Source organism: Poecilia latipinna, unplaced genomic scaffold (assembly GCF_001443285.1).
Source record: "Poecilia latipinna isolate Pla-1442-1.1 unplaced genomic scaffold, P_latipinna-1.0 Scaffold36, whole genome shotgun sequence".
Classification (NCBI taxonomy): Eukaryota; Metazoa; Chordata; class Actinopteri; order Cyprinodontiformes; family Poeciliidae; genus Poecilia; species Poecilia latipinna.
Window position 1 is genome coordinate 1,114,052 of NW_015112652.1, and position 24,627 is coordinate 1,138,678.

A 24,627-nucleotide genomic window follows, 5' to 3' on the forward strand; every position below is an offset into this window, starting at 1 on the left:
GTCTAATTCCTCAGGTAACATAAATAAATATTTGTTAGACTTTTATTTGCCAGGTTGAACACTTACCCGATGTAAAGTGATTCTCCAGGGTCACTGAACGCCTGCTCCCAGTGATCGGGCATCATGCCTCTGATTCTGGCACCTCTTCTGCTGCCGATGATCCCATTCTCTATGCCATGACCCTCGACTCCGCTGCTGGATGCCCGGGGCCGACCGGGGGACCGGTGGCCAATAGGAATGCTTACTCCTGCAGAGCCACCTGTAATGATAACGATAAAAGTTAAAACACAAACATTTACATATCCAACAAAACAAGAAAGTTTCTCTGCAAGCAAAATGTATTGATGTTTGTTCTGACAACTCATGGAGAGTCAGCATCTCTGCCACTTCTGTCCACCCACTGAGGAACAAGACTGTGTGGCCATGCGTGTCACACAACAAGCAGAATGAAAATCAGCATTTTCCCCCCCTTAACTGTCCTTGTAGCTGTCCTTCAGCTTTCAGCTCCAACACAGATCGGCGAGATCTCTGACACTGGGGGCACCCAGAGTCCTGCTGCACATGACAAGTACCGCCGAGCAATCCACCCACAAAGTTACACTTGAAAAGATGACTCAGCAGAGGTCAGAGTGTTGGACGACTCTCTTTTCAGACTCCGTCCTGCATTCACCCCCACTGGTCCCAACTGCATGCCGAACCTACCTGACTGTTTGGAGTGCTATCTTTCTTTGTAATTATCTGGACGTCTGCCTGCCTGCATTTTTCTCCACCCACTCCAACTCCCTCTCTCCTTCTGCAGCAGTCTGGCTTAATGCTTCAAACCTCCCCTCCCTCCCTGCCAAACCACCTCCCTGTGATGCTTCTTCTTTTGTTTACTTCACCCTATATGCTCTTCTTGACTCATAATTAGGCCTGCTGTCACCATAACACATTTTGTCAGAAGATATATTGTCCCAGAGGTTATTGTGATAAACGATAATATTGTTGTTTTGAGACCATTTTCAAGAAATATTATAATATAATTAGTGGTGCACAGATTTAAGTTTTCTGGCCGATTACAGATCTTTAAGAAATTATTTTTTTGTCTGAAATATTACCAATTGTGCCAAGAAAATCACTGAGTTGACAACAGAGGGATGACTACTGTTGCCTGCAAACATGACCTGGTGTTTGGGTCAGTCAAACCTCTCTCTGTTTAGGTGTATTATTATTGACTGTTTGCAACTATGTCACTTAATTATTAGAGGCACCATGATGGAAGTGAGGGATCGGGAGTCTTGAGAAGCGCGACTGAAGTTGTTTTTAATAGCCAATACATATTAAAACAATATTATGAAGTTAATGACTTAAAACAAGGTTATTTCAAGTCTAATAAGATATTTGCACAAGAAACTAGACCAGGGATGGGCAATCCTGGTCCTGGAGGGCCGGTGTCCTGCAACTCTTAGGTGTCTGCCTGATCCAACACACTTGAATCCAATAACTGAATCACCTCCCAAGTGCAGTCAAGTTATCCAGAGTCCTGCTAACGACCTCATTATTTGACTCAGGTGTGTTGAAGTTGAGACGCACCTAAAAGTTGCAGGAGACGGCCCTCGAGCCTGACTCCACCCCTGCACTAGACTAAAATACTTTGTAAAACTTTGTGTTTTTTTGCAGTGTAGGAACTACAGCACTTTGAATTGCCTCGTTGCTGAAAATGTGCTATATAAATAAAATGACCTTACCTTACCTTACAGGACTGCTTTATCCTGGTATTTATTGAGTCATTAGTAGCTGCCCATGAATTTTTTTAACCATGCTTTTACTTTCATTGTATTTTAAAAGCAAGATTTTCACATCCAGTGAAATTTTTCTGTATTGACTGTTTTTTCCTAGAGTTATAAAACTGGATCTATTTCAACACTTATGATTAATCAGCTTCTGATTCTGTCACAAAGGAAAAATAACTATAAGCTCTTTGGATGACAAAAATTCAATATATTTGAATTTATTTCTTGGCAAGGTGAATTTAATACATTTATTCCAGTAAGTCTAGCTTCTGACCATAATTTAACTGTTTTGTTTTTTTTTTGCTTTGGCTCACACTTTTTATGCTAGCCTATCTGCTTAGTCGTTGCTTGTTTTAGGGATCCTAAGACAAAACGACCTTCCTTTGGAGGAGATCCAACAATCAATGAGGCCACAGCTCCACCGAGACTTTTCAGCATACTAATTGTGCTAATGATTGATTAATTTGGGGATCAGAGACTCGAGCTATAGATAGAGGAACACTGGATACTGTGCAGAGCTTTGCAACAAACAATATCTTCTGCACTTATATATTTTTGAGCTGTGAACACCCAACTTATCGAGTTGTGCAAAGTGAAGCCTTGATTAGCTTCTGTATTCTCTACAGTGGTACTTATGGCATAATTTAGCTTTGCAACACTTGCCTAAGTCGTCCTCGCCGTTTCTGCCTTCGTCTGCAGCCTTTTCCAGGTTGCTGAGGGATTTGCTGCGTGTGCGGAAGTTTCTGAGCAGGTTACGGTGTTCCTGGTAGGTGATGGGGGGACTCTCTGGACCTATGTGAACAGGACGAGGTGTGCCGTAGTAATTCCCTGTAATAAATAAGGGCAAGGAAAGCAAGGAAACCTCGCTTTAAAACAAGCACATGAATCTGTAGTAAAAATACATATTTTGGGGCTGATATACATCCTTTTGGGACAGAACTTCACAAATCAACTATTGTTGCAAATCAAAGCTGGTTAAGAAACAAGAAACTGGCATAACGTAATGGTTTGAATCCACGACACTTAACAGAACAGCCCGTACGTATGTTACAGGGTTTTATTTTCAAAGGTTAGGGTAAAAACCTTTGAAACTTCAAACTTCTCATCTGTAAAGATGAGAAGTTTGTCAAAATTTGTTTATTTATTCTTTGAACAGATTTTGTTTAGTAAAGTAGTTGTTTCTCCAGACATTTTTATCAGCGTATTACTTTCTGTTGCGCTGCCCTTGGCAGTTGGTGGTTACCATAGCGACCAGTAGCCGACAGCTCCGCCCCCTTTTTTCTGTTGCTCTGTTTTCTTTACAAGTACTATTTTAACGTATGTTTTAGACAAATTTAATCATATGCAGTGTTTCCTGAGCAATTTTGCCACATTTTGTATATGTTTTTAATCGTTATTAATGTTTTACATTTTAGCTATGGTTAATTTTACAACTGTTAACTGCTACTGCTAGCTGCCTTTTAAAGATGAGATTAGTTATGTGGATTAATAATGTAAATCTATGTTAAATACCACTATACGATCACAATTAGCTGCCACTTTTTCTGTTGCTGTCTGTATCTATGAGGCAGAAGCTGCTAGGTTGATTTTTTGATTTCCTCTTTTGTTTGAATAAATGCAGAAAACTTGAGTGTGTCTATCCTGAAATCAACCTACTGGAGCTGAGACCAACATAGAAGTGTTACACGTACATTATGTATCCCCTGGGATGGTACACTGTTTTTGTTATAGCCATCTGCTCCCGCCTCTAAAAACAAAATGGCATTATCCGTACCACCCCCACCTTCCTCCCATTTGGCTCATAGGGATACAAATGGGTTGAGGGGAAATATTAGATTAGCGAGCTAAACAGCAAGGTCACCAGCCGTCACCATTTACTGCAGCTTCTGCAGGCTACAGCGCGGCTGATACTGCTGACACTGATGGCAATGTGGATGTCAATGTCAGATGTGAGGCAGGTGAGGATGACATTTATTGGTCCCATTAAACTCATAAATTATGGATGGTAATGTATAGAGGTTTTTAATCAGAGGCAGGGCTCTGACCCTCGCAGGAGAACCGAAATGTGAGCTGAGCAGCACCTGATGTCAGAAATATGCGCCGACGAATGGGTTTTGATTAGCTGGAAATTGCTGACTGTGAATCTCATTTGTTATTGTGTTTAAAATAAAATTAACAACACTTAATGGTACAGAGAGAAATAGGGTTAGGAGTCTGGGGTAATTCAAATTTTTAAATCTGATTATGTTATTTAATAGATGCGAAGTATCAAATTTACCGTATTCACTGCAAAAACACAGAATATGACCAAGTATTTTTGACCTAGTTTGTAGTAAAAATGTCTTCATAAAATTTAAATAAAGCAAAACTAACTTACAGGACCTTGTTTTAAGCCAATAATGCCTTAATATTGATTAAAAAGAAGTTGCTCTATTGGCAGATAAATTTACTTATAACATGGGAAAAATGTCTTGTTATAAGTTAAATCTGCCAATAGAACAAGCACTTTTTAACCAATATTAAGGAATTATTGGATTAAAATAACCCTCTACATCTTACTAAAATGTTACTTCTAAGTTAGTTTTGTCTTATTTCAAGTTTTCTATGATTTACACGAGAAACTTGACAAAAATACTAGGACACTAGGTAATATTTCTGCAGTGTAGGCCTAAAAAACTCAGGAAGATTTTGTCTTTGCAGTGCAATACAAGAGGAAATCAAGCTAATTTGATAAAGAAGAAATCTAATCTGCAAAATATATATCTTCCCCTTGTGTTAAATCATATTTTGGCTAACTGTTGCTCCATTTTTCTAAATGTGGTTTCAGCAAAATACCATTTTCCTTGGATCTGAATCCCTGTAATCTTTAAATGTTGTTGAAATAGAGAAAATTTCAGATGTTTTTACCCTAACCTTTGAATTTCCCACTCTCGAGCAGCGCTCCGGACTCCTCCAAAGAGAAAAACTCCTCAATGGAGACAAAGTTGTAGTCCACCCCTGAGATTTCCCCGTCTCTGGGCTGCCTGGTCGTACCTGTGATGAAGGAGACAATGTCAAACATCAGAGCGATGAGGCTACATATAAAATCAGCCGTGACATGGATGATGTATCGGTTAATCAAACCCCTCTCCTCCAATCAAAGGTCATCAATCTGAGCTCAGCGTTCAGACAATCTGCAGATCAGCAAAATATAAGAAATCAAGCTTTGACAAATGAAGCAAAAATGTAAAAATTACACTCAGTTAAGCCAAAATGGCATTATTTAAAGTCAGCTTTTTAATTCGTTTTCAACAGAGCAGCCACTATTAAACCAAACTTTGCCCTTTTGTGTAATAATAGCAAGCATTTACCAAGGCCTCCTCATTATGAACAGATCGATACGAAGTGGATCAAATATTAATGAGACGCTGGGAAAGTCTTAAAGTGTTTCTATCACCGTTGCAAAGGTGGAGCACTTAGATGATCAACTATCTGTCATCATAATTAATTCACATTGACCTTGGCCTGGAAGAAAGCGGCGAGGGTGAGGCATCCTGCACAACACAGGATCTTTTCTTCACCGCTTCATGTCAACACTGCACATCTCCACACAGCTGTGTGCAAGCACAGGCATGCAGTGTGAAATGTGTCATATTTTTATGTTTCCCATTAAGCTACTGGAGTCGTTTTAATTTGCAAATTGGAAATGGAGAGCAACCATCGTGACCTTGAGACACATCCTGCCTTTCCTTCAGACTGAATCACTCCAAAGTAAAGACAAATCTCCGTCCTTCCCCGGGAAGACCACATGTGACGTCTGTCTGCGTGTGTGTGTGTGTGTGTATATGTGTGTGTGTGTCCAGCAGGATGAAGTCACACCCGGCTACCCTATAAAACCTGTGATTAATGCACTGCTGTCCTGGGAGCAGCTCTCGCAGCCACAATGACACATGCAGGACTGCACTGAGCATGCAACACACACACACACACACACACACACACGCTTAAGACGGGAAACAGTTTTCACACACTGCAGCTAGCTCTCACAGGTAGCAGACTCCAAACTCTGGGCAGCTCCTCCATCACTCTGTCCTGTTCCCTCTGCAGCACAAAGTGTGTTTACTTTGCAATCAGCTCTGGCGGTTTGCCCTCTGGGCTCCTGCCAGCGGTTAGCCCAGCACTCGTACCCCGTTTCTCGCCAAAACCTCCACAAGCCTGAGTTAAATTTGCCCAGCGCTTTGATATGAGGATGCTTCCTGCCTCAAACATTTCCACAGATTTTCACATTACAGGATTTAGTCAATGATGTTTAGTCAAAAGCACAAACAAAACAGCATCAATATTATTTGATACAGAAGCACATGTGGACTCAAAGTGAGCCACACGGTGGCTCTGGGTTGAATGTAGGGGTGCACCAATTTCCTTAACTTTGGAAGATCGGTGATCGGCCGATTTTTACATACGAAGCCCATCTTATCCACCGATCTTATCTAGCTTGGCAAAGGTCTAGGAATCAACCACCGTCCTCTTTTGCCGTCCGGCGAGAAATGTTTCAGCCCACCAAGTTATTTCTGCACGTTTACACTTAACAATAGTGACCCACTGTTGTTAACTCAACTTTCCAGCTATATCGAGCAACATTTCCGACAAAAAAAATTTGTATTGGCCAAAATCAGAATCGGCAGGTTAAGCTTTTTCAAAGATTGGTAATCAGTGATCGGCCAGAAAACTGCAATTGGTGCACTCCTGGTTGAAAGGTAGCACCAGCACTTCCTAGCATAATATTTTTACTTACACTGATTGTCAAGTGGGAACTTGGTAATTATAAGCCCAGATAACTTAGATATTTAATTGGAAAAAATGAACTGCAAAGCGCTGACGATATTTACTATTTTTGTGAAATAAAAATGAAATGTCCTTACCTACCTGTAGAACAAACTTAGAAAGTACCATCTACTTAGCAACCCAGAACAACTGGAACCAACATTTAGTTTTATACTAACAACCCTGAACTAGAATGAAACATGGAGAACCAACCAACATTCATACTTTTTAGTTTATTACTTTTCCTTTTGGTTTTATTGCTTTGTTTCATGTAAAGCATTTTGAACTGCCTTGTTGCTAAAAATGTGCTATATAAATAAAGCAAAATAAAGTAAAGGCCCAGATAAGAGAGCACTAGGTTATCTTGTCAAATTCCCACTCTGCAATTCATGTAGGTAAAAATATCAATTCATTCATGCTTTGCAGTTCATTTTTCCAATAATATATCAATCCATAAAAGCCTGTGAATTGAATAGATCATCAGATCACACTGGAACCGGAAGACATTTTGAATATCCAAAATAAATAAACAAAACAACAGAGACAACAAATGAAATTAATTATGAACTCTTTGTAAACAAAACTGTCCTTCAAAAAAGGTCTAGTTGAGACCAAAACACCTGATTAAAGATGTTTGTCACCCAGCTTTTGATAGAAAAACAATAAATCATACATATTATTTCAATTTATCATGCGACTAATTTATTTATTGTTTACTGCGACAGGTCCAGTGTTAGTTTCGCTTTATTTCCCATGTAATCAGACATTTACACTATAAAAACAAGACCAAAAGTAGTTGGTAATATTTTGTGTTTTTGCAGATTCCTGTTCATGTTCATCTCATATAATTCCTGCACCTCTTGTTTCTAAAAATATATTTACCCCTCTAATAATGTGCAACTCAAATTTAACCCCCCAAAAAATAACTAACACTGCAAGTGTTTGTGTCTAATTAAAGATCTGATAACAAACTTGTGTGTAATTCTTCTCCTTCCCTCAGGACACACAGTATCTCTCCAGCTGATATGGTGCGAGGCAGGGAATCATTATCCATGCACCCTCCTTGGAGTTTTATATTTATATATATATATATATATATATATATATATATATGACATGTCAGTGGGGGGACAGAATGGATTATTGACATCTTCTTCCCCGCCTGTCCCTGTAGGCGCCACACTCTCTGATCCCTTGCAACACGGGTGAGGAAGGGATTGAAGAGGTAATTACAAAGAACCGTCTCCGACTGTCTGCCAGGATCAGCCGCACACAAAAAGCAAAAACAACCAACCCTGTGCTGACTAAAAGGCCACAGACGGGCCGGCGGACACGCCGCAGGGAGAACATTAGGATAAGTTGAATGATGATGTTTCTTATCTCTGAGTCAGATGATTAGAAACGTCTTTCATGGAGGAGATGAAGGCACAGCAGCCTTCAGACCGAGACTTTGGCTCTGAATCATCCAAGGGCACATCTGCAAAACTCAAACTGTGATTATGAAAGAATGGATGGGAAAGTAAAACAAAGGGGTAACGAAGCAGCAGAAACCCGCAAAAAATCCTCTGAGTGAAGAGAGAAAAGAGGTTTATAATGTACTCTGAATTTCATCTTAGTCGAGGCACAACCCCATATTCTCACTGTGTAACAACACCCCAGTTTTATTGGTAGTTAATTTTAAATACAGGTTTGATTTTTTTCCATTTAGTCAGAAAAACATCAATAATTGAAACTGCTGCCGAAATAATATTTTACATCTTACAGGAATAATCTTATCCAAACGTTTCGTTAAAAAGAGAACTGAGAATATTCTTATTCTTAAGATCTTATAGAACTTTAAAGGAGTCTTTATTGTTAGTGATTTTATTGTCATTTGTAGCACTTTGAAATTTACACTTAAAGTCTCATTGTGCAAAACAAAGGCTCTTTTTAACATTATGGTCCTCAGAGAGCTTTTAAATGATCAGAAATCAGTCAGTTTTATTTCAAACATCCAACTCTTTCCATCTCAATGAGCTTACAATTTAAAGAAGTGGATGGAATATTTTTTAAAACTAAGAGCTCTGACAACTGCAACATATTTGCAAACATTTGGTCTCGGTTCGGTGGAAGTGAACTCTGTTGCGGTTTGAATAAACGTGAATGGACCGGAAACCAGTCCAAAAGTCAGAAGCAGCATATAAAAAGCAGGGCATTGTGGGTAATTACAATCAAAACAAACCCGACATTACAACACTAGTGGGAGAAATGACTCGTCGTGTTTTACCAAAGACAAAAGAGAAATCCTGCAACAATCTGATGATTCTCCACTTTTGTTTACATTTTGAGAAGAAAGTGTCTTCTTCAGAGGTTTTCATGTTGGTTTCTTCAGCAGTCCCCGGAGCAGCGCCACCACAGGCGAGGAGGGGAACAGGTTTCTCAAACGTTTGGTTCAGTTCGATACAGTGCAGTGTGAAAGCAAAATGTAGCAGCTGAAAATGTAACAAATGTTGCATCTTTGCTCCCCAATCGAATCGAGTCATTTAGAAATATGAGTCATTCCTCCTTAAAACCCTGTTGGGTTAAGAACAGCAGGTGCAAATGGAGTAAAAAATACCTGTTCCCAAAACATTCGTGCTGATCTTGTCTGAGAGTCTGGAAACGACGTTGTAAGGTCAGATTTTCGGTCTCTAAAACAGTAAATTAGCGTCTCTATTGGCTCAGTGGCCTAGCCTGCAGCTGGAAGCTTAACAGACTTCATAGTGGGATTACTGATACTAACATTGGAAACCAGTCCCTGCCTCCCAGTACCACACAGTCTGCCTCAGCATTAGCACACAAGTCCATTAGAGCGACGTCACTTTGGCTCTGACTGACGTTAGCTTTTAATTTAATTCCTCTCTGCAGATTATTGATACTCCAGCGTGCATTTACTTATTTCTGTCGTTCATTTCCATTTTTACGAACTGCCTTCCCAAATGAGCCTTTGTAATGTTATTTCTTGCATTAGTGCCAACTTCAATATCGAACAACATCATCTCATCAAACGATGCCTGAATTACTCTAAAACAACAGCATGAAGCAAGATTTACAAAAAGAGAAAAAAAAACCTTTAAATAAACAAAATATGTGATCTGATGGCCTAAACACTTTGCCAAGCACTTTTCAAAAAGTTTTCCAACCCCAGACTTTAGAAATAAAAACAGCACAAACTAACTAAAAAGCCAGTTTTAACTGACTATTATATAACATTTATTGCTGTTTATAATGTCTTACTATAATATTCTACATAGCAAGGACAAAATAAACTAAAATACAACAAAACTTTATGCTTTTTAATGTCTCGCATGCATCCTACTGGTCCGAGAACAAAACACTAATTTAATTTTTTCTCAAGTTTAGCAAATAGAAATAATTTTAGTAATTATATCTAACATTATATTATATTATATTATATTATATTATCTAACAAGAACAGTTTAGTCTGATTTAACTTCAAGCAGTCAAAAAAATATATGCCCTTTTATAGATTTATGAAAATATCTGGTTTTAACTGCAAATAACATTTTCCAAATTTAGGCTGTTAATCAAACGTTATATTCCACTTTATTAAAAAACTGTTCAGTTTGAATATGAATCACTTTGAAGGACTTTTTACACATATTAAGAACTTTTCAAACCTTGAAAACACCTAATTGAATTTAAACTATTTCTAAGGTTGTTCCTATTTTAAAAACTCAAACTGCACCAAATAAATAACTAGAATTGCAAGTGAAGAAAGAAAGCAGGAAAACGTACTTATGTTCCTGAAGGGGGCCACAATGAGCCACTGATGAAAACTCCTCAGCTTTTCGCTCCTGTTAAACACAGCTGCCTCATTCAGGGGGAAAAAGGAAAACAATACAAGCGGCAGAGGGAAAAAATAAACCTGTATGGTCTGAAATGAGAAGTGATGCTGGCTGTGCTGCGTGGGGACCAGGCTGCGCCGGTGCGAGCAGAACAACAGCATCTTACTGTGTCATCTTCAGGAGATCAGGGGATTACACACCCAGGGGGCCGAGCCTGCCTCGTTGTCACTCTTACTAAATTAAAACGCCCAGAGATGGCAGGAAGTTCGTAAAGTTTCCCAACAATAAAGCAAGACGGATTAAACAACTTTTTTTTTTTTATATCAATAATTAAAATCAGGGCACTGCTTCCTTAAATCCTTCTCTGGCTCGCCTTCATCTGATTTGCTCATTTTAATTATTAAAAAAAAAAAAGCAGAGAGCGGCGGAGTTAATTTGGATTGCGCCGTCCCTGAGCAGCCACTTGTAGATGCAAAGCGTGGTAATAAGATGAAAAACAGTTAAAATTGCAATTAAACTTCAATTTGAGAGATAAAGTGCGGCTCTCTCACGCCGTCTTGTGCGTTCTGGACCGCTCTTTGTTCTGTCGGCGGGTGAGTTGTGTGGCGTGGCGGCAGACTGTGCCATTTGACCTACTTCCTGGACTAAAGGAGAGATTAACAGCAACTCCACAGTCCTACGACAAGGTTAAGACTACACACACACACACACACAGAGAGAGAGAACAGTGATGGGTGGTGTCCTCTGCATCACCGCTTGTAAAAAGCAAAATTAAAAAACACAAAACAAGGCAGAAAATGACATTAGGAAAAAAGCAAATTGCGATTCCAGAGTCAGAAGAGTCAGCTGTTACATCCTGCAGCCGTTCGCAGTGACGTCACCATGGAGGGGATTAAGATAGCAACAGATGTACAACTACTAGCTGCCTTTGGCTGCCACTCTGCATGCTTTTATTCATTATAATCAAAATGAAATTGCTTGTGCAGGATCAAAATGAATAAATAAAAAAACTAGAAGAACCTGTTTCAGACAACTACCCTCAGATTTAGCAGCACCTGGTCAAACTGCCTGGAGCAGTGAAGCGATTGGGTCAATGCACAACACAAAATAAACCGTGTTGTGGCAATACTGGCTGCCCAAACTGGTTGCCTTTTACTTAAATTTTCATTTAATTTAATTAAAACTGACCATTTCACGTGCAAAGTTGAATTATTCAGTAAATCAAATCACCTAGCGGGAGCATGCTTCGACATGAGGAAGTGAGGAAAACAGTTCTGCATGCTTAAGTACTAATTAGCACCAGGATATTCACGTGACGGCAACAGGAGATACGTTGTCACAGAATTAATGAGGCCGGTAATGAAAACGAAGAGACACGCTTGGCTAAATTATGAACATAAGCCAGGTTGAAGTCGATTTAATATTAGCCTTAAACTGACGTGAGCTGACAGATGACATCACATGAGAGGTGTAAATGTATGCAGAGGAGACATAAAGGACACAAACCAGCAGTGGGCGAAGAAAGATCGGAGATTTACGAAGAAATTATGGAGAGAGAGAGAGACTCACAGGGTACGGCTCGGAGGTAGAGGTTCTCTCTGATGACCTGCTGAAGCTGGCTGTCCACTGAGCCGGGTGTGAAGCACTTACTCAGATATAACCTGAGATCTTTGCACAATGTGGAGCCTGAGGGGAGGGCAAACAAAACACGAACAGCGTAAAGAGGAGGAACCAGAACTAAAAGCTACAAATTAGCAGAGTTTCTTAAGTTGTTTCTCATGCAATTTATATTTTATTAGGTGCGTAACTTTTAGGTATTTTATATTGTTTATTGTGATTTAATTGTGAGTTGTTTATTGCCATAAGCAATCTTGTTTTATGGAGCTGTAATGTGAATTTCAATGCATGGTGGGAAGCATCTATTTATCCATCTACTAAGGATGAACAATAGAATCAATAGAAGAGGAAAGAACAGAATATACTTTATTGATAGCTACTCCATCCAAAGTGTTGAATACTGGTCAATTCAAATGTAACCATACGCAATATAAAATGTATAAAAATATATACAGAAGTGTCATATTGTAAGTGATTTAAAAACAGCTAAATATGAAATATATTAAATAAATACACAGATAAATAGCATAAGAATTGCGATAGACATATAATCAATATCAACAGATAATAAATCTGATAGAATATTCAATATATGGACTATTCACTGAACTTCGGTTGGTGGAATTAACTCACTCACTCTTTGGTTGCCTAGCAACTCACTCACTCTTTGGTTGCCTAGCAACTCACTCACTCTTTGGTTGCCTAGCAACAATTTGTTGAGTAACTGGCGCAACTGCAGTTTAAGGTTCCGTCACTTTGCCTCGTAACTTTTAAAAATAAACAACAACGGAGTGGAGTGAAAACTGTGGATAAAACAGGAAACAGTCTCGCCACCAGTTTGGCAGCATTTCAGATAATTAAAACAATAAAACCTAATCAATACTTATCAATATCGACCAATATGAAACACTTATATCATGATAGGTTTTTCAGCCATATCGTCCAGCCCTATTTATCTATCTAATAGGAATGAGGTGTGAGACATTGAGTGAACAATATAAGGACAAATAAACAAAAATGTATACATTGTCTTTCACAATCCTTTTCCGTTACCCTGATTTTGTTACACTGATTTAATCAAAAATACAGCATAAACACCAAATAAACTTAATTTTCAAACTAACATGCTTATTGAGCACATTATAATTCTTAAGAAACTTAGCTCATATTTTATTAGCTTATTTAATTGAGTCAAACTTCTTAATTTCTTTTTGTTGCTGTGTTTGTAATCTTTTGTTTTATTTCATCGAAATGGGTCTCTCTTCTAAATCATATCTTGGATCTCAATGAGACAATCTGTATAAAGAAAAGGTCAAATAAAAATAAAAGTTATACTTTGAGGGTGGTAACTCGTCTATGCCTAGCTTGATTGTGTCCAAATCATTTCTGCTACTAGGGTGGATTTAAAAACAATGTCTTATGACCTAACACTGACACTAACACCTCACTAAGCATCTAACCCGACTGTGAACCGAGTCTCCTTCATGTACAAAAATAGAGAAAACAGAGGTTAATGGAGACATAGGAAGGAGTCGGAGTGGATCAGCAGGACTCCGTTTCCTTTCTATGATCTCTTAATAACATCTCCAGAGCTTTACAGCGTCTGATGACGGCCCGCTTCCTGTTATTGATGGGCTGAACACATCTTCACTTGTCACCCTCACAGACGACAACTCTGTTGGTGAGACCCCTGCAGGCATCCGCCTGTCTGTCTGCACCCCTGACACCTCTGACACCCCCCACCCTCCTGTCTGTTACACTAGCTCTACCCAGTAACAGACCGATTTTAAAAATATCAAAGGATTCAACTTCATGTCTGGCGGTTAGCTGCATGTAAGTATGAATGGTCACATATGGAGGCTGCCTGTAATGGAGGATTTAATCTCGTCTGTTGCCTTTAGGGAGAAATTATGGGCTTTTGTTCAACATGTTATGTTTTCTAGTCTGTTCAGGCCTGAAAATTTGCTCTTTGACTCAATGAGCCAACTGCGCTTGGATTACAGAGCCAAACCTCCTGAAACTTCCCTGTATCATCACAGTATATCCATAAACTTCAATGTATTTCATTGGGATTTTAGGAGGTAGCACAAAACAAAGTGGCATAAAAATAAGTTTTCAAATATGTTTGGGACTATAAATCTAAAACATGTGATGTAAAGTTGCAATAAATGTGATCTATTATACTTCCCTGATCAGGTTGGGATAGGTATGGGTTATACAAAACACGTTCATTACAGGTTTTGCACAAAATTATTCTTAAATGATAAGACTTTAGTCTCGTCAGTTCTGCCTATTTTGAGCTCCTCTCAGGATGAGCTGTCTTAGGGCCTCTTGTCACTTTAAATCCAAATAATTTGATGGCCACGCCCCATAAATCAACGTTTACACTCACATGTCAAAATGGCTGTCAACAGTTGTGCAATTATACAACCGTACGTCTTGGAAAACTCGAAGCCTCCAACTTCTTCAAGATTTCAGCAAGTGGTAAGTCAACAACAAAACACTTGTCTTTTCCAGCAGCCATTGTACAGCAAAACAGCAGCAAAACAGCAGCAAAACCATTTCTCCAAAAGTGCTGGAACTCTGTTTGGGTTGCTTGGTAACAGGCTGGGCTTTGCTGAGGTTGCTAGGTAACGGACTGGGCTCCACTGATTTGTGGTTTACATTCCGGAGATTTTTGAAACGGCTTGGTTCCCAGACAACAAAAAATATTTAACTTATTGCCAAAAACTGTCTGTTTTTGTTTTGTTTTTCTACACATTTGTTTTTAGAAGCAGTAGAGAACCAAATGGAAGTAAAATAACGTGCAAAATGTGAAACTTGCATAATGGGTCTCCCCGTTTTCCAGCGTAAGAAAATTCTGTCAGTAATAATTTTAAGTTTTAACAATTCACTTCAAAAAACCAAATAAATCTCAACTATTTTTGGTGTAGCTTCTGGTCCAAATATCTTCGTAAACTTGAAATAAGACAAAACTAAATTAAAAGTAACGTTTCAGCAAGACATAGAAGCTTGTTTTAAGTCAGTAATTCCTTAATATTGATGAGAAAGTGTTACTTCCACTGGCAGTTTATTTCACTAATGGGAAAAATTACTTGTTACAAGTGACTTTTAGCAATATTAAGAAATTATTAATGGATATTGATGGAAAATATTGATATTTTCCATCTATATCAAGGAATTAGTTATTTTATTGATGGATTTTATTGAAATCTTCCACTGAAATATAACAAAAAATTTCCCATATTCTAAGTTAAATAATCCGCCAGTGGAACTAGTCATTTTTCTATCACAATTAAGGAATTATTGACTTAAAACAAGCTGCTATATTTTGCTGAAAAGTTGCTTGTAAGTTTGTTTTCTCTTACTTCAAATGTACTAGAAATACTTGGTATGATTTTGTGTTTTTGCAGTGTAAACACACCGCCCCAAACAATGACAGCTTTATATGTAGCTTAAAGTCTGTTCTGTCCTAAAGACTCTTTTTAAATTTCCCAGTTTGTGAGCATCAAGGCATCGCTGCTATTTGTGCTTCCTGAGTCTGGGGAGCCCATCTTGGTGTCCTGTATTTGAAAGCTGGGGCAGAGGGAGTTGTAGTAGTAGTAATAGTCCTAGAGAGAGTGGGAGGAGGAGGTGTGCCACACCGACCCAGAGCAGCAGCACATCCATCACTGTCCAGGTTGCATGCAGTCAAGCTGCCCGGGGATGGCCAGGAAGGCTTCACAGCTGATAATGGATCTCCACCAGCAGCAGAGGCACCAGGAGCAAAGGTGCCCATTTATACCCTTGTGTCCAAATCAGCTATCAATCAAACAAGCCAAGGCCACAGGGAGCCACGGTCAGGTGACATATTACCCTGTTCAGAGCCAACAAAGATATCCATGTCTCAGGCCCCCGAATCACAACATCAAGGCCTCTTGTGGTTGACAGAAAACCATATTGCAAAGCCCTTTGTCATGTGTCATCACTGATTGTGGAGACAACCCAAATATTGACCAGCTTACTTGACATGCACGCTCAAACACAGAGTCACTGACAAGTTGGCAGTGAAATGCTACAAGCAGCAGATTTGGCTCTTGCGAGTGTGAAAAAGGAAAATAGAGCTGAAAGTAAACAGCCTCTGTGCATCAGACTATTTTGGTGTGAAATGACACATTCACAGTAGGTTTGTAAAATAGGCAGCACCAAATTAAGCCGTATATAAGTGCATAAAAGTTTATTTATGCCAATATGAGTAAAGAATAGTAGTTTTCAAAGTCAATAAATTTATGCGTCACAGATGTTTAGAAGCTACAAATTCAGTGACTCCCTTCTTCCCAGCTGGCATCAAAGGACAACTGTTTCTGACTGCACTGGATTATAATTGGGATTAAACTGCAAAGAATGTAATTGGTTCTGGATTTGACTATGTGACTGGACAGAGTTACTATAAATTAAACTCATTTCAAATTAATTTAGGCTGAATTTTATTTTATTTTTTTAGACTTCATATGCTCCCTGTAGCTCAGCAGAACTGTTGTTAGTTTGTAAATCACTGAACAGCTTAGCATTATAATGTATTGAAGATCTGCTGTTGTCATAGCAACCTTCCAGACCACTCAGGTCTTCTGGTTCTGGGGATGCAGAGCAGTACCAGAACCAGAACCAGACATGGAGAAGCAGCATTCAGCTTCTATGCACCACAAATCTGGAACAAACTTCCAGAAAACTGCAAAACAGCCGAAACACTGAGTTCCTTTAGGGCCTCGTTTAGACAACAACGATTTCGGGTGAAAACGGAAGAGTTTTGTTGCGTTTGTACTGTACATTTACACGAAACCACCGAATGTTTTCTCTGACAACGGCACAGATTGAAAACGGGTTCCAGAGTGCGATGTTTCTGAAACGTACCGATGTCGGTAGTTGTGTAAACAGAGAAAATTAATCTTTTCTTCCAGAGAATCCCCAGCTCATCCTTAGTATGACGCAAAACATAGCTGCTTCCTACAATCCACAGAAGAAGAAACTACTCACAATGCTGCTGTTACTACAATTCGTGTTTCCCCATCAGATACAGTTGCCTCAGCGTCTCTTCACCGCTCCGCACCGCCCAGGTGGCAAAATACACGGCTGCTTGTTCAGCGCTCTTATCTAGAGAACTACGGACCAGCCCCGGCTCCAGACTAGTTTAACAGGGGGACATCGACTTATTTTGGGGGGGCAAAATGAGTCTACGTAGCTGAACATAGACAACAACATCAATAGCATACAGGCTACTTGTTGACAAGCTTAACGTGCTGTATTGATATTAGCTAGTCATCTTTTAGCTATCATTACCTGCATCCAACAGCTTTACTCAACTCAGTCGGTTAGTTTGGGGGAAAAACTGTGAAAAGTTCTTTGCGTTTTGCTGGTTTGCTGCCATGATTCTAACACACCTGCGCAGCAGCAGCAGGTCTACTTCGCTCCCGCACAGGTGTAAATCCGGCGCGAGCATCTCAGCGTTAATGTTGCGTTTGAAGGCGGCTCGGAAAAACAGGTTACGACTTAACTGATTAAACTGTTTTAACTGCTGAAAAAGGTGACAGAGGACACGGATATGGGAAGTGCGGAAGCTCCTATTGTATCAAATTGATACAGGAATAACAGACTGTTGGCCATTCCAAGGTAAAAACAACAAACAGCTTCCAGTCCAGGGGGGGAACAAAAATTCCGTTTTTGTTGAATCATTGTCGTGTAAACGCCCCCCTAGACTAAGCCTGTTTAGAATTGTTTTTGAAACATAATCAATGAAATACCGACCAATGTATTGGAAGTGTATTAATTATTTTAATGATGATTTGATAATGTTTGTCACTGGTTTCTCACTTGTCGACTGTTTGGTGTTTTTATGACTTTTTAATTTTGTGTTTTTATGTTGTAAAGCACTTTCAACTGCTGAAATATGCTATACGAATAAACTTGATTGATTGGTTTGATTTCAAATAAATAAAAGCGCATATTTGCTAACCTAATAACAAGAAAAAAAATTTTTTTAAAGTAATTTAGTGTCATTTTGTTGTGGAAATTCAATGCAATTCTTCCACGAAATAAGCTGACATGCATTTGTTTTATATCTATTATCTATATTTAATAATAATAGCTGGTTCTTTATCATTTTTAAGTTCTTAAGAGTCATTGTGGAAAGTCCAAAGAGCCAGAGGTTGCAGATCCCTGCGCTAAATAAACCAAAAATATTGCTGTTAATTCTTTTTACTGTGTAACTTCACAAACGGCAAACCATTGAAAAATATCACCTGAATTTTATTTGTACTCAAAACTAGAATCATACCTGGTGAAACAGTTTTGATACGGATAGGATGGGGGCAGGAGTTGAGGACTCCTCGAACATCTCCTAAAGTCATCCCCAGTACCGGAGTTCCCCCGATCTCCAGGATGATGTCTCCCACTGTGAGGCCGCCGCCGGGAGCCGACGTGACGAAAGGAAACTCTCCATAATCTGCTCCGCCACCAACCGCGACTCCCAGCTCTCCGGACGCGCCAAGCAAGGGGACGAAGGTATCCTGCACATTGGACCGCCAGTGCAGTTTCTTCACCGCTGTCTTAGACATGGCAAATGAGCTGGAGAGGAATATAAAAAAGAGAGAGGGAAATGCAGCGTTAGCAGAAAGTGTCAGGCTGTCAATTACATAACAAGCGAGGGAAATAACCTGTGATTTTCAGTAATGTAACCTTTGCTACTTGTCGGCGTCTTCCGTCTGGAGAGCTGCACCATTTCACATCAGAAGGTGCAAAAGTCATGAATAATCCCGACGTTTAATGCCTGGGATATTTCAGATAAGAGGGTGCTGGACTTGAAATTCAGGAATAACGTCACATGGGAACTACGTCTTTGTTTTATGCAAACACATAACGGCCTCCGGAACATGTTCTGCAGCCGCAAGAATCAGAGACTTTCCCTCATGTTCACACCGTTGGCTGTAGACTGACATTATGTTTACATGTAAACAGGCAGGACAGGAACTGGCGCATATTCCTGCGTGTTTACGGTCACATGGGAAAAATCTGTTAACATTTCAGGAATCTACGCACACACATTTCCACTTAGCTTAATTCAGCTAATTGCCACCGCTGCTATTGCTAAGACTACAATCCTAAAAACAGGCAGAAAATTGACGTCATCGTTCACAACTTCTTCTGTTCGCTGATTGGCTCGGTAGAAAATGTACAGGTGGGAATCAAAATCAAGAGGCTAAACCACAGATTGTGAAGTGAGATTTTAATCTGCTAACATTTTTTGCCAACCGCCAATAAAAATTACGGAGCTCCCTAGGGGATATGAAGGATTTTTCTTCTTTTGCGCAATAGTTCTGCGTTTTCTCGCAATGATGTACTGATCAGTTCATGCGGAATAATTGAATACTGTAAACCTTTCTTACGGTGGCCATCTTACTTTATTTTTTAGTTGCTTTAAAAGTTGCATTGAAAGTCTATTAAAAGTGCCAGCTTTGCATTAAAGTGTCATTATTTACAAAATAATGCAAAGTTGGCACATTTAATCGACTTTTAAGACAACCTTTAAAGCAACTTTGCATTGAAAGTGTCATTATTTACCAAATGACACTTCATGACAACAGTTATAGACATTCACAAAGGCTCCTTCATGTTCATGATAAGTGCTATGTCATGTTTGAGGCAGTGTCATGTTAGACTTATGCACACACCATCAAATAAATGTTACCAAATCTGGAAAATTTGCTTAATAAGTCACTTTCATGTTTTTAGTAGCAGTGTCTGTTCTCAACATTTCAGATGAAAGAAGCTCACAATGCAGTAAAAATAGCTTTTTTTAAGTGATTATCTTTGCTAGCCAAACTTTTAAGTGTTTTAACTCTTCACACCATTATCTGTTTTCATTTACATTTGCAAAAAATGCTGTAGGATCTCACTTTTGAGGTGAGAAGTTAGAAAGTAAAGTGGCAGAAATCTGCTGAAATGTGGCTCCTGAAGAGCAGCTGCGAGCTTGAGAGGCTGTAGACGTGGCTGACACGGTGAAGATCTGTTTGAGTTGGCCGTGATGTGACAGCTCTGATGCAAAACAACAGACGATGTTCCTCTGACGTGATCAGAGGAGCCCTGTCACCTTAACACAAACGAACAAACGTGGTCGCAGATCAAAAAGGCAAACACGGCGCATCGAAGAAAAGGTAGAAAAAGTTCATAATTGAAGGAATGCTGTGAAATGTGGGGGGGAAACAGAAAAATTGACTCTACTTTTGCACTCAGCTGCATTACAAACAGAAGGAGAAAGACAGTTTATTATTATAAATTATCATTAATTAGAGGCTATGTTGAAGAAAGGCAGCATAAAAGTTAAAAATAAGTCATAATTTTTTTACTGTTTATTTATATGACTGTGAGCTATAATTAACATGACAATAATTGTGAAAAATGTAAAAAAATAAATAAAAAAAAAACTGAGCCTGCAGCTGAAAGCTGTGACCAGGCTGTGCATGGAACGCTGAACCTGGGCATTAATGCATGACAAAGGATGTGCAAGGCAAAGTATTGAGGGCAGCTCAGTCGTGAGTTAAAAATAATAAGATTTATGTGTAATTGTCCAGAAAGAGGGAAAATAAACTGCTAACTGTGACTAGAAGTTTGGAGACTTAACAAACTGACACTCATCCAAGGGATTTAAAAGTGCACTGTGGTGAAAGTACAACCACAGCAGTAAATTAAACCTTCTGACAAAAAATTGTAGTTCAAAAGAAAAATAAATTCTGGCAAAGGGCCGGGTAATAAATCAACTTAATCTATGAATTGAGTTTTCTGTTTTGAAGATTTAATTATTGGAAAATCTTTTTTTTGGGGGGTGGGGGGGGGTCCAGAGTGATAATGACCCACCCAAGAACTACAATCTTGTGTGACAAGCATGTTTAAAGTTTCTATTTATTTCAACTTAAAATTCAGATCAACTCAACAAATGAATTACTTAAATAAAAGCCTGTTTGAGTTTTTTTTAATAGATATTTTCTAAAATAATATTAGTTTATGGGCATCTTGTCACTTTATATCCAAATAAAATGCAACTGGCCACGTCCCCCAACTCAGCATTTGCACTTGCACATGAAAATGGCTGCAAACAGATAATTATACATCCTTTGAAAAGCATTAGTACAGCATCCTGCACAAGCAACAAGAATGCAGAAAGTGGTTTCTGGATGATAATTCAGCAATAACACACATACAGCAGTAAGATCAGCTGGCCAAACATGCTGGACCTCAGCTTAGGTTGCTAGGTAACAGGCAGAACTCTTCTGGAGTCGCTAGGTAACAGGCGGAACTCTTCTGGAGTTGCTAGGTAACAGGCGGAACTCTTCTGGGGTTGCTAGGTAACGGCCAGTGCCTGCTGATTTGTGACATTACATTTGGAAGATTTTTGAAACAGCTCACTTTCCAGGCACCAAAAACATTAACTTATTTCCAACAAAATGTCGGGGTGTTTTTTTAAGTGCTTGGCTTGTTTTTAGAATCAGTAGAGACCCAAATGGAAAAACATGCAAAAATATGTAAAATATTAGTGTTAAATTTTTATGTGTTAAAATTTTCACACTCTGTCAGTTCTTATCTGTTTTAGTATATTTTAAAATGACGTATCTGCTTCTAAAAACATTCCTTTCCCTTCTGTAAAACCTATAAGATGCAATTTTCTGTATTGTAATATGAAATAAATGTTTCTTTTATCCTAACCCTTTATTTTAACCAGCTGTGCAACACAACTCAAACACAGGCCTCTCTTTGAGTAGCCTAATAGTGTGGACCTGATAAGTCGATGTGTGAGAAGGACAGAATGTGTCTAATCCTTTCCCCTTGACTGGCCCTTCAACAGGCGGAGCTGACAGAGATCCTGCTCCATCCTCTCTCCCTCCTCTCTGCTACACACATTAGATCCCAGGTGATTTGACCAGCAAACAAGGAAGAGAAATCATTTAAAACAATTAAAAAATACTAATAGACATATATGAATCTTACATGCGAAGAGAATAGGGAGGGAGGAAAGGAAAAACGGAAGCACAAAGGTCAAAGAGAGATGGAGAGGAACGGCACAGCCTGAGGTTGGCATACGACTCATTTTATTGACCTTGCAAAAGAGCAGCTCAGAAATAAAACTAGACGCAGGTTCTGCTGCATCAGGAATCCCTGCAGGAAAAGTAAAAATTAAAAAAACATGCATGTCATACTTTGTTTATTGTTAAAGCACAGTGGAATAAAACACTAATAAACAAGTTTTTATTCTTATCACATCCTCCATGCCACACTGTGGCCCCATTCTTCCTCTGTCTGCCCCACTGTGAAGCCTTCTGCAGCAACATTGTCATCCTGCTTCCCAGAAGCCAATCTGCCATCTGCCCTAAAACAGAGCAGAGTAACCCTGCAGGTGCACTGCTTGCTACAAGAGGAAAATATAAGCGAGAGCAAATTAAATCACGCTTTAATTCACCATGCAATGTCGAGACATGTTCTGACAAATATGCTCCCCTGGGCTTCAACCTTAACAACGTAATTCTCTTTGTGCGCCGTTTAAAGATTTCTCAGAACTGGTCAGCAATTCAGATTAAAATGTGGAATATAAATCATCTGATTGGTTTGGAGTATTATCCTCTCCTGCCTCTGTGCATATTTTTGCAGATGCGGTATGCATACATGCATTCGCCTGAGATTTTGCTGTCGTCTTGACCTCCCGGTGTCTGACGGGGGTTTAATGAGCCGCAGCCTGTCAGGTCCACAGACAGACCTGGACTCGTCCCCGCCACATTGACGGATGCCACAAACTGACCGAGCACGCTCGTTTCACCAATGTCTCTTCTAATTCAACGACAATAAGTTGTCATTCTTAAATACTGCGCTTTGTGAAGCTCAGATCGTTGAGCTCCAAACAATCTTAGCTTCTGTATTGCTGTAACAAGGAAACGTGTGACATTTAAAAGATGACAGGGTAAAATTATGACCTTCTATTTGCTGACTCACGCTCCTTTAAATAAAAAAAAAAAAAGATCTACAGCTGTGCTTGTGCTCCTGTGAGGCACAGATGTGATTGGCTCTAAATGTGATATAGATCTCATAATGCGGACAATGATCTATGTTTGATTTTTATAGCCAGAAAGAGATTTCACAGGTTGATGTTTGTGTCAAAATCCAAGCATTTATCCTTTTTTTTTTTACTTTGTTTATTAATTTATATGCTATTTTGAGAACAAGGAGACAGCAGAGAACAAAATACCTGTAATAACAAGAGCGGATGAAATCAAAAGAAAGAGAAAATAAGAATGAGAAGGATGAAATGCATAAGGAATGAGGTAAGAGAGTAATGATAAATGTTAGGGATGTGAGATAAGACTAAATAGGAGAACAGGGATGAGAGGGATGGGGGACAGCAATAAGGATAAGAGCAATGAGATTGAATAAAGGATGAAATGGATGAGGAATGGGAGGGATTGGTTGGCCAGAGGGAAATACGGGAGAGAAATGGAGAAAAACTAATGAGAAGGTTGAGAAATGAGACTGAATCAGAGATGAGAGTGATAGGGGAAATATGGACAAGAGGGATAAGTGGCAAGAGAAACGATAAACAATGTGCTTTTCTTCTGAGTGAATCGGGTGTCAACCTTTAAAGGTCTAGTTAGAAAACCATTATTGACTGTCTACCACATGTGAAAAACATATTTTCACATTCAGGTTGAAAGATATCACAATCTGCTTGAGCAGATTCACAGCTACATCAACACGTCCCGGTTTCTATCTGCTGCACCAGCTGGGAAATGTTAAATTAAACTACAGTGTTAACATTTTTATTGAATGAGATTGTTTAAAGGTGACCTATGCTTCCTTAAACAGGCTAGGATAGGTTTATGGGCTAAAAAGAGACGTTCATCACATTTTTTTTTTTTTTTTTTGCAAAATCATTTAGATGATGAAATTTCAGTCTGGTCAGTTCAGCCTATTTTGAGATGTTTGTCACTTTAAATCCAAATAAGCTGCTGCTGGCCAAGACTCCAACTCAAAGTTTATACTCGCATGTGAAATGGCTGAAAACAGATGCACAATTAGACAGCAGTACATCTTTGAACAGGATTAGTAGAGCCTTCTTGTCTTTTCTAGCAGCCATTGTACAGCACACACAATGGTAAAACCAGCTGACTAACGTGCTGGACCTCTGCTTGGGTTGCTAGGTGATGGGGCAGTGCCCATCAATAGAAGCAGCTCATTTTCCAGACACCAAAAAAACTTATTGCCAAAAATCAGTCTGGGTGCTTTTTTCGAAGCGCTTGGACAGAAGCAGTAGAAATCAAAATGAAAGTATAAAAAGGTGCAAAATGTGAATTTAGCTTAGATCCCCTGAAAAATCCAACGAAACTGTTTTTTAAACTGACTTAAACTTTAGAACCTAAGACTAGTCTATGTTCCTCTTAAAACAGCAACACTTAATACATGCCATAATGGCTGTCATTAAGTATTTGACATGAAATATAAGCAACACATTAATGGGGTTATGTGTTCAAGAAAACACATTTTGGAGTACTCTCTATATATATATATATATATATATATATATATATATATATATA

General features: G+C 39.0%; 1 protein-coding gene across 9 annotated transcripts in view; it reads right to left on the reverse strand.

The window, feature by feature from the left end:
- magixb (MAGI family member, X-linked b) overlaps positions 1 to 24,627 on the reverse strand; it is a 79,302-nt gene that overhangs the window by 28,403 nt on the left and 26,272 nt on the right. For 5 of the 9 annotated variants that reach the window (XM_015044186.1, XM_015044158.1, XM_015044166.1 and 2 more), the window contains exons 2-6: positions 18,330 to 18,619; positions 11,972 to 12,088; positions 4,686 to 4,805; positions 2,436 to 2,600; positions 67 to 259 (exon numbers count right to left, since the gene is read on the reverse strand). In XM_015044186.1, coding sequence (XP_014899672.1) covers positions 67 to 259; positions 2,436 to 2,600; positions 4,686 to 4,805; positions 11,972 to 12,088; positions 18,330 to 18,609 — 875 coding nt within the window. In that variant the 5' untranslated portion in view covers positions 18,610 to 18,619. Of the gene's footprint in view, positions 1 to 66; positions 260 to 2,435; positions 2,601 to 4,685; positions 4,806 to 10,352; positions 10,579 to 11,971; positions 12,089 to 18,329; positions 18,620 to 18,708; positions 19,061 to 24,627 lie in introns of those variants that run through there. The other 4 variants (XM_015044176.1, XM_015044224.1, XM_015044193.1 and 1 more) reach the window with 4 other exon arrangements.